Source organism: Tasmannia lanceolata, unplaced genomic scaffold (assembly GCF_043159265.1).
Source record: "Tasmannia lanceolata isolate RefF3 unplaced genomic scaffold, GAP_Taslan_0.1 ptg000024l, whole genome shotgun sequence".
NCBI classification, from domain to species: domain Eukaryota; kingdom Viridiplantae; phylum Streptophyta; class Magnoliopsida; order Canellales; family Winteraceae; genus Tasmannia; species Tasmannia lanceolata.
This window is the reverse complement of record NW_027518701.1, coordinates 10,499,888-10,511,239: the sequence shown is the minus strand read 5'-3', so window position 1 is coordinate 10,511,239 and position 11,352 is coordinate 10,499,888. Positions and strand designations below refer to the sequence as shown.

At 38.5% G+C, this 11,352-nt stretch overlaps 1 protein-coding gene across 1 annotated transcript; it reads left to right on the top strand.

The window, feature by feature from the left end:
* Window positions 1–281: 281 nt before the first annotated feature.
* LOC143857378 (gibberellin 20-oxidase-like protein) lies at window positions 282–1,835 on the top strand. The gene is made up of 2 exons (XM_077367812.1): window positions 282–648; window positions 1,003–1,835. Exons 1-2 carry the CDS (start codon window positions 293–295, stop codon window positions 1,619–1,621), a joined length of 975 nt encoding a protein of 324 aa, XP_077223927.1. The 5' UTR covers window positions 282–292; the 3' UTR covers window positions 1,622–1,835.
* Window positions 1,836–11,352: the final 9,517 nt, after the last annotated feature.

The window sequence follows — 11,352 nt, the reverse complement described above, 5'->3', positions numbered from 1 at the left end:
TAACAAAATTCAGACACACTCATTGACTTTGCTCACATAAACAGCCATAAACACCTCTCTCTCTCTCTCTCTCTCTCTCTCTCTCTCTCTCTCTCTCTCTCTCTCTCTCTCAAACAACCACCAACAAACACATCTGGGTTGTTTGTATTAAAAGAAGGAATTTTATAAGGAGAGAAAAGTTTCTTTTGGATCCATGAAAAAGGCATTAAATTCCTCTACCTATGAACTCTCTATAAATCACCCACAAAGCTAAACGAACTGTACCATTTCCTTCCTCCTTTTCTAACCAATAATGCCTGAATCCCAAACATCTTTGCAGTTACCAACCTTAGACCTCTCCCAACCCTTAGATCAGTCTTCTCTCTCCTCCCTCTCTCAGGCATGCCAAAAATGGGGTTTCTTCCACATCACTAATCATGGCATCTCAAAAGACCTCTACAACAAACTACATTCCCTCTCCAACCACCTCTTCGGACGCCCTCCTGATACCAAATTCAAACTTGGACCCTCATCACTTCTCAAAACCTACACTCCCCATTTCATAGCCTCTCCTTTCTTTGAAAGCCTCCGAGTCTCCGGCCCGGACTTCTTTGCCTCTGCTAAGAGCTCATCCGACGTCCTCTTCGACCCACCTAATTCGGAATTTTGGTAAGAACATGAACTCCTCAGACTCCCAATACACTCTATTTTACTGTTATTTATTTGGTTTTGTTGAAGTATAAATGATTAAATAACACCATCTCCAACATATTAAGCTTTTAGAATAATTGTTTGTTTCACATGGTATCAGAGCTATTGTCTCAAGGCAGGTCTTGGGCTCAAACCCCAACAACTCGTTGATATTGAAAATCCACGTGTACGGCCAACCCAAAAGAGGGACCACACGAGAGGGGGTGTGTTGAAGTATAAATGGTTAAATAACACCATCCCTAACAGCTTAAGATTTTTGGAATAATTGGTTGTTTCACAGTTTTTCCTTACATTCTGTTTCTTGTTTTGTAGTGACATATTGCAAGAATATGGAGGCAAGATGACAGAGTTATCAAAGAGGATAGTCACTATTCTCTTAATGAGTATGAGTGATGGTTTTGAAAAGAAGTACTTTGAATCCGAATTTAGTAACTGTCATGGGTATTTGAGGATAATCAACTACACTCCCCCAAATAGTGTTGAAGATGGAGACGTCGAAGGGCTTGGAATGCATACCGACATGAGTTGTATCACGATCGTCAATCAAGATCATATTGGTGGGCTTCAAGTAAAATCCAAGGAGGGTAATTGGATGGATATAAATCCACTAGAAGGGACTTTGGTTGTGAACATTGGAGATTTACTGCAGGCTTGGAGCAATGGGAGATTAAGGTCATCTGAACATCGGGTTGTTTTGAAACGACCCGTGAACCGGCTTTCTCTCGCTTTCTTTTGGTGTTTTGAGGATGAGAAAGTAATCTGTGGACCTGAGGAAGTGCTGGGAGAAGGGAAAACAAGGTTCTACAGGCCATTTGTTTGCTTGGATTATATCAAGTTTCGGGAGAATTTTGTGCAAGGGAAGTTTGAGAGAGTTGGATTTACTGTTAACGATTTTGCCGCAGCTGAAACTTCGAATGAACTGCCCCCATGACTGAACTTGAGCAGACTGGATATGGGTTCCTATTCTTTTATTTGTAACATAATATAGTGTTTATTTGTTCTTGCTAATGAACTATCTTTCATTGGCTTATAATGTAAGAGTTTTGTTATTCCGATCGAGTGTTTGTGATTGAATAAAGACACAATAGGAATTTGGTGATTGAATTTTATATGAGGAAATTCAGGTTGAATAAAGACGCAAGTTGGGATGGTAAGATGGGGGTTGGGTTTATAATTCCTATTGTTTCTCTTGTGTGTGTGTGGGTTGGGTTTATAACCTGTCAAACAATAGATCTTCTAGTCATTTGATCAATGATGTAGACAGTTCTAGTTGTTCTTGATAATTCAATTTTGGCTTCTCTGCATCTTGCAAATTTACTTTCTATTATTGTTTCTGGAGTTTTTATACTATGCCCGATCGGGCATGCCCTTGGAAAAGGCACCACCCTTGATGTTTGATCCAACATCAGCCCCCTTTTTCATCTTTTTAAGGGCAGCTGTTGGATCAAATATCAAGGGCGGCCCTTTTTCACAAGGGCATGCCCAATCGGGCACCATATAATTTCTCTTGTTTCTGGAGTCTGACTTATGTTTGTATATAGAATTCATATGCATGAAGTTCAAATTAAATGCATTAATTAAAGTTAAAGGCAAAGATTAGAACTAGTGACCAACCAATGATCATGCAGTATTCGTGCTTGTTTGACCCTTCCAATCTCGTAATCAGAGAACATGCCCTATCTAAAAGAAGAATGCCTTCAAATTAATTCTAAAATTCAAAATTTTCAACGAGGATCCTTATGAATTGTGGGATCATGATTGAATCTCGTTATAGAGATTGATCTTTGCTTGATCTCCTTCCTCAGTCCCCCCAAGTTGAGTAATGAACCAAATTGTTCTGTCAAATGGACATATTGTGAGAAATTAACCTTGAGCCATATTTTCTATGAAAAAATTATACTTAATCTCAATATTCTTGGAACCACAATTAATACTATATTCCCTTAAAGGTATTGAGAAATTAACATATTAATTCTCTCTCTCTCTCTCTCTCTCTCTCTCTCTCTCTCTCTCTCTCTCTCTCTCTCTTCCATGATGAGATGTCATGCTACACTACCAACTGTTGGTGCAACTACATTGTTAATTTTTCGTGGAGGTTTGCAAACCCAGTCATCTTGGAGAACCAACTCATGTGCTGCCTTGACATGATCTTAAATGAATTGAAAGAATTGGCAACTTGATGCTTTTGGACCAAAGAAAGAAAATAAATTACTGTAAATGGATAACCCACTTGCTTAGTGTGCATTGAATTGAGAAGCTCAAGCTTTGGTCACTTGCATTAATTAACCACTTTCTCAACAAATTCAAAGAAGACATCATAAAATAATGAAAAGATCATTCTGAGTGCCTCATGTTTCGTTAATTCCCACTACATATTTAATAATTGTGTAGTATCTTCACTCCAACTCTCATATTTTTAACTAAGGGATGAATTCAAATAACCATTCTATAAAAGGAGATTTTATATGGTGCCCGAGCGTGAAGTCCAGTGCAGAACTTCACGCCCTTGATATTTGATCTAACAACAGCCCACTTTTTAAGAGGATGCTGTTGGATCAAATATCAATAGCTGTAAATTTGTGGTACCGCCCGCACTAGACTTCATGCTCGGGCACCATAGAATTTCTCCTATAAAAGTATTTTAAATTTGAGAAATGCTAAACTAAAGGGCGCCCATGCAAAAGACCAGCTACAAGGGCGCCTCCATTGGACCATCTAACTAAGGTCCATTTATTATTCCTTAAATTTATATTTTTCTGTGCTCAATAAATATCAATAGCAGAAAACAGTATACTAGATTTTTGTTACTGTAAGAAAAATGTAAACAGTAACTTTGAAAGCTTTAGAAGAGAGTTTTTTTTTTTTTTTTTGGGTTTTGAATTTGTCAAATTTCAAGTCTCACAAGTGGATTCCAAATTGTACTTGCAATGGTATGTTTCTGCTCTTTTTATAGAGCTACTGGTGTCTTTTCTGTTGAAAACACACCCTTACAGGGCACCTCTTTAGAGCGGGTTTGATTCTGGCCGTTAGATCACGCCCATCCGCGGCTCTACGGTCTAGATCAATCCTGGAATGACTATTGGGTTGTGTAAAAACCCTTTCAACCCTTAACCGCTAGATTTCCCATTCACGGTGCAGATCGCACCCTTTGATTTTTGACCGTTGTGTAGAAGGGACACACCCCAACGGTCATCATCCACTAGCCATTGCACTACGATCCTACGGTTCGGATCGCACCCCATCATGCACTATCCGTTGGAGCCTCTAGGCTCATTGGTACCTTTTAGGCACATAAATGTAATAGCCCACGAGAAAAACGTAAATTAAGAAAGGTTGTGTAATGTTCCTGTTTTTAGAAACATTGATCAAGTGTTGTCGACTTGATTAAGGTGTAAGGATTGGGCCATGTGGGGCCCCTTTTTGTGTGTTTGGGCGTCATCCATGGGGTCGGATTGTCTGGAGGAGACCCACTTGATTCCCATATCAACAAATACTTGCTCATCCACTCACCCACTCACCCACTGATGGGTGGAAATATCATTCGATCACCCTAGCAAAAATGAGCAAAAGAGAATTGCCTTTCCCATCAATAGACACACAAATACAAAGGGGTGCCTCTATCATTTTAACGCCAAGGTAGAAGCAATACCAAGAGAGTGGTCTTCCCCATTTCATGATCAATTGCATAAACCAAATGGGAGAGGGTGTTTATATCATTTCTGCCTCAAGGTATAGACAAGCACAATAGATGGCCATGTCATGGCCCTTTGGTCCGTGCCCTAAAGAGGGATCCCACTCCATAGGCCGTGCAAGTGTGTGTCGTCCACACAAAACCCTTCCACTGAAACCAGCTCTCCTCTCAAATTATTCTGGTCTCTGCAGCCACTTCAATGTGAATAAAATTCCATTATTCAACTCAGGAGTGTTAAAATTTAGAATTAATTCCATTGGAAATTGCTCAATGCCAAGCATGGGACATTTTCAATCTTTTCAACTTCTCAACCATCGTGACAACTTGATTCACCATTGCTTTAATTTCGATAGGCCTTGACTATCACCTTTTATAAATTTCTAACCATGAAAGAGTGATTGAAGTATAAATTTATGAATCGAGCTTCTTGTACCATTGACTTGGACCCCACTTTAATCCGTACAAACTCTAATTCAATCTTCAAACCATGTCCTCTTTCCCTTGAACTGCAAATCCTTCTGGTTGTACCAAACATCTCCTTTTAAATCCCTATGAAGAAAGGCATTCTTGACATCTAACCGATCAAGCTCAAGTGGTCTAAGCTAGTTGCCAAATCCAAAACCTCTCATGTGAATGTCATTTTCACAACTGGAGAGAAGATTTCATCAAAACCAATACATTTCTTCCACCCAAAGCCTTTTACCACCAAACGAGCTTTGTACTTCACTCACTTTTTACTGCCATCCTTTTTCAGCTTGAATCAATATTTGTTTTTAATGGCCCTTTTGCCCTTCGAAATCTCAACTAACCCATACGTATCATTTTTCTACCGAGAATTCATCTCATCCTACATCTTGTTCATGATCATTATCATCTTCTTCTTGCACTTCTCCCAATATGTAAGATGTTGTGGATAACAAATAGATGTAAGATCAAGAATATCATCAACTGCACGTTTAGATTTTTCAACCCTATCAAAATTTGGAAAAGTTTGGTCTTCATAGAGCACAATTATCATCTTCACTATCTTCTACCTTTCAATACCTCATAGTCTGTAATGGAATTCTTCATTTCCATAGTCCACAAATATGCGTAGTGTCACTTTACCATTCAGCTTTAATCTTCGCTCTTTGGACATATGAGAAAGGATGTTGCAGCCAAACAACTTAAGATAGTAGATTCTTGTCAGAATTATCATGGTTCACCAAGTATCATCATAATTCAGCATCAAAGTCCTTTTTTTAATTAGAATTTACATTCATTCATAGAGATCTACTTGGTTTCCAATCAAACGACTAGAAATCTAATATTTTGATAGGATAACCTATCTAATATAGATCTTCCAGTAATTTGATCAACGATCTAGACCATTCTATTTGTTCTTAATAATTCAATTTTGGCTTGTTTGCATCTTGAATATTTACTTTCTATTTTATTTTATTTTTTGAAAAGTGACTTTTGTATTCATACTATGAAATAAATAGGGGACCAGCAGTCCCGCCAGAATTACATAGTATGATGGTTGAGGAGCATACTTCACGACCCAAACAAAAACATAATAAAAAACATAGAAACTGTGTACAAACTTCTTACAACCCTAAATAAAACTCCACCTTCATCTAAATTCCTTCTATAGCAACCCTTCCTTCAATCATTCACTGCACCATCAAAAACCTCCATCCAAAAACGGAAACAACAACTTCATCCGTGAAGAGACCAAGGAGTAATTATGCCTTGAAATACATCAAGGACAAAGCATTTTTACACCCACCTTGTTTAGAATCATCGCCATAGGTAGAAATGGTTATCCAGGGGAAAGGAAGTTAATTCCCCATAGCAGCGAAAGATAAAGTCCCTCAAGGACACTTTGATTAACCTAGTACCCCATCCTTGAATTCTGAATAAAACTTTACACGGGTTTCCAGCCCCCCACAAAAAAACATCCACTCTTGCGGCAACCAGATACACCCATCCGAATATTTACTTTCTATAACAGTTTCTAATGTATGATCTTATATTTCTACATAGAATTCATGCATCAAGTTCAAATTAAATAAATTAATTATAATTAAGGCAATGATTAGAAGTAGAGACCTATCAATAATCAAGCAGGATTAGTGTTGACCCTTCCAAATTTGTAATCAGCTGAGACATACCACAATCTCAAAGAAGTATATATGCCATTTTGTACAAAGTTAATTTTGGGTCCTAGTCCTTTAACATATTTGGAAAATCAATTCATCAAATGAAGGGATGAATTTCTAATTAACTTGAACTTCAAAAATTTCAATGAGTATCCCTATAAATTATAGAATCATGATTGGATCTGGTTATAGAGATCTATCTTCTGCTATCTTATTCTTTATTACATATTTGATCTCCTTTCTCATTCCGCTCTAGTTTAGTAATGAAGGAGCCTGAACACCCAACCTGAATCAAATACCTTGAAAAAAAAAATCTTGGAAAGAGGTTGGGTGAAAATTATACCCAATTGTTTTGTCAACGGATAAAAAATATTGGAGGTTTGGTGAAAATGGCACCCAATTGTTTTGTCTACGGATCAAGAGGGATTCGAATAAATGAGACTTCATTACCCCGTTTCTGCTATGAAATTTCAAAGGCCTTTCAAGAATGGACATATTGTGTGAGTAATTAACCTTCAACCCTATTTTCTTTGAAAAAATGATATCTAAATATTCTTTGTACCTTAATTAATACTACATTCCATTAAGTATGGAGAAAGTAGGGCTGGCAATTTCACCCGGAAAAGCGGGGATCCGCCCCACCCCGCCCCGCTTGGGGAGGGGATTCCCCGATTTGAGTGGGGAAGGGGAAGGGGATTTAAAAAATTCCCCGGTGCGGGGAAGGGGAGGAGAAGGGGATGGAGTTGGCCCCGCCCCGCCCCGCCCCGAATTAATGCCATTTTTTTCTTGTATTTTTTTAAGTTTTTTTTTTTTTGGGAAAACTACTAGAAACCCCTTGGATCAAAACATATCTACAAGATTCTCCCAAAATTTTCATAATTTCCATTAGTACAGTTTTGTTCCTGAAATAGCTTTTTATGTTTTCTTTTACCCATAATCCATTGGGCATTGTCCCTCATTATATTAGTATATTATCCTTAGAAATCCCTAAAATCTCTCCCTCGAACCATCACTGTAAGGCAACATTAAATTCTTTGAAAATCTCCCTCCCCCAAATAAAGGCAACATCTCTCTGATGAGTGATGAGATTTTATATGGTGTGCGCTCGTATAGTCCATTATTTTTCAAAAAGTAATGTATGGGCTACGCCATAGGATGGTCCAAACCGTCCATTTGATATGCTACAATTTAAAAGTACTTTACAGGCCACACACCATAGATCATCCAAACCGTCCATGTGATGGGCCACAACGTAAATAGATTGCGGCCCAAAAATCATTTCCATAGGATGATTGCAACCCTCCGATATATAGAAGGTACCATAATATGCAATTCCTCTATAGATCAGAGGGTTGGGATTATCCTATGGAAATGATTTTTGGGCCACAACCTATTTACGTTGTGGCCCATCAAATGGACAGTTTGGATCATCCTACAATGTGCCCATCAAGTGGAAGGTTTGGATCATCCTATGCCTATGGTATTATGGTGTGCCCATCAAATGGACGGTTTGGATCTTCCTATGGTGTGGCACGTACAGTACTTTTTGGCAAGTGGGATTGGGAATTAGGGATCTGCTAGGGACTAGTGATCAATTAAATGAATCTGAGACCAACCACCTTTGTCCCCAGGTTAATAAAATGAATAAGACAAAATCTTAGCCTATGTGGGTTGTGTGGCTACTCTCACATGCAACAGCCAAGCCGCAACATGCCTGAAGTGATTGTCCCTAGCAAATCTTTAGTTTTAAACCTAACATTTAATAAAGTAAAATGAGAAAGTAAGTGATTGTCCCCGAAGGATGCGGGGCGGGGAGGGGGAGGGGATGGGGATGGGGATTAGATATTCCCCGTGGGGAGGGGAGGGGGATTCCCCACCATCCCCGCAGTGGGGAGGGGAAGGGGAGGGGGGAATTCCCCGCAGAGGGGAAGGAGTAGGGGACCCCAACATCCGGCCCCGACCCGCCCCGTTGCCAGCCCTAGGAGAAAGTAACATATTAACTGTCACAATCATCACCATCTCTCTCTCTCTCTCTCTCTCTCTCTCTCTCTCTCTGATTGTGAACTCTCTTACCACATTGTCAACTTTTTTGTTCCTTGAATGTTTGCAAAACCAGTCATCTTGGAGACCCAACTCATGTGCTGCGTGGACCCATCTTAAATGAATTGAAAGTTGGCAACTTGCCTCTTTTGGACCATAGAAATACAATAAGTTACTGCATATGCATCAACTACTTGCTTAATATGTTTTCAATTGAGAAGCTAAGCTTTGGTCACTTGCATTAATTAATCACGTTCTCAACAAATTCAAAGAAGACATCATAAAAGAATGAAAAGATCCTTTAGAATACCTGATGTTTCATTAATCCCACTATACATTCAATAATTGTGTATTACTTCATCCAAATCTCATCTTTTTAATTAATTTAGGGGAAAATTCACGTACCCATTGTGAACTCTCTTTGGTTTATTTAGGAACAAAGAAACTATTGGATGCAAAATAAAGCAAACAAACCTAGATGTGTAAAACTGCGAAACAATACTCTGCAAAAGAAAACATTGCACTCTAATCTTTATTCACACGTTCAGCTTTAATATATACATCAAGATGTTTGAATAAAAAGAAACTATTATAAGATAACTACTACCAGCTTATAGTTTGGTCTCAACAAACCAATTTGGTTCAGTCTTTATGGCTGACTTATAGTTCGGTTTTAACATGACAGATTTTTGGTCCAATGGGACCGATTTGTAATTCAGTCTAGTGCTCAAAGCTATTTGATCTCTGCCAGGATAATATGGGTGTTCGGTTTCTCCAGTATTCTCGCTGTTACATTCCATCAATTGAATGAATGTGGGGGGGTCAATGTATACACCAGTTTTGAAATTCTTCAATGGATGTTTGGCGGCGATTATTTTCATACATGATGACCTTTTCAAAGGAAAAATTACAAGTAGTTATTTTTCAAAGTGAAAACTACAAGTGGTGGTTGCGATACAGCAGTGGTGTGAAGCTTACAAGCGGTGGCAGTGTCCTTTGGAAGTTACTAGTGGACAAGTGCTCTTCAAATTTCAAAAGGGAAGTTATTGGTGAGAATAACTGCCACTAGATAATTGCTATAAGAAGAGAAGGTTGCACCAAGAGAAAGGATCACACACAATATCAAAATTGTCTTAATTTACTCTGCTTTCCTGTTTTATTTTAGTTTGCAGTCATGTTAGTTTGTAGCCCTAATTACGCAGTACCGTAATTTGTAATCGTTCTCGGAAGCACCAGAGTTCTTGTAATCAGTTTTTCGACGGTACCAGAAACTTGTTTCAGTATTACTGAGACGTTGAAAGGAATCATCTTATAAGGTGAGTTGTTCTTCCATGCAGTAGTGATTATGTTTGGATTTTTCAGTTACTTTTAAGCGCATTTTAATAGTATATCAAAAGAGTTGGTAGAGCCTAAGGAATAAGTGCCGTTCCCCCACTTCATCTCAATCGTTTGATAACCGATACCAGGGGACAAAAAGGCTCAATCATCCTCTTTCTGACCAAATTTTGGGAAACATTTTCCCCTGGCATGCCCTTACTGAAGCCCATTGGTTAGTCCGAGGCCAAACAATAACACACTTTGCATCATCATAAAGACAATTAAGCACCATATATTTTTCAAAAAACTAATATAGGTCATTAATCATGATTGAAATTAATCATAATCAGTTGGTTCCATCGGATGACACTGATCATGAAATCCGATTTGAACTGCAGGATCACAACCAATGAGAACTAAAAGTCAATTGAAATCTATACTGTAGAATCATGACTAGGCATGATCTAACACCAATATAATCGCATGGATTCAATCTAGGTCGCAGACTCGAAAACAGGCACAATAGAATCACGTGACAACTCATATTAATCAGGTGCAACAAGTGGTGCATATCCACTCAAACAATCACCAATTGGTCTATTTAAAGACCAGAAACCCAAAAAATGAGGGGCATTACAAATTACACATGTTTAAAAAGGATTTCTAAACATTTTTATCTTCACTCTAGGTTGTCTCTTCAGCATTCTGTTTTTTTGCAAAAACAAAAACTAGTGTCTTGACAAACTTGCAAAATTCTAAGGTATTCAAGCCTTTTGGTTTGTAGATATACCACAAACAAACAACTTGTGAAATCTGAAGATATTAGAGCCTATTTTCCTTTTTTTTAAAAACCCAGATTAGATGACAGCCCTGGGGTACATATCAGAAAAAAATGTACAAGAGATGGGCGAGGAGCATGTTGAAGTATAAATGATCAAATAACACCAACAACCACAAGGTTCTTCTTTTAGCTCCGTACAGGATCTTTGGCTCCAATACCATATGAAACAACAGGTAATTGGTAGTTTGACATAGTATATATTAGAGCTGGCGCAAACCCAACAACTCCTTGATATTAAAAACCCACTTGTATAGCCAACCCAAAAGAGGGCCCACTTGTGACACGTGTAGCCCAACCCCAAAAAAAGAGTGGCCACACATGAGGGGGAGCATTGAAGTATAAATGATTAAAAAACACCAACTCTAACAGCTTAAGCTTTTTCAGTAATTGGTAGTTTTACAGAGCCTGGCCTAGGAGAAGGCCCAAAAAATAATTACAACAGATAAAAACACAAGAAGACTCAATCTAAAGTTTCACAGAGCTTTGGGAAGCCTAAAGTGTCGACACTAACGGTGCCTCTAGCATGAAGGGGCAAATCCCTCCAAGAGCGGTAGAATCGGTTAGCTTTGGATGCGAATTCAATGTTAGTGAGTGCATTGTGAACTAAATTACCCTCCCCGAATTGGTGA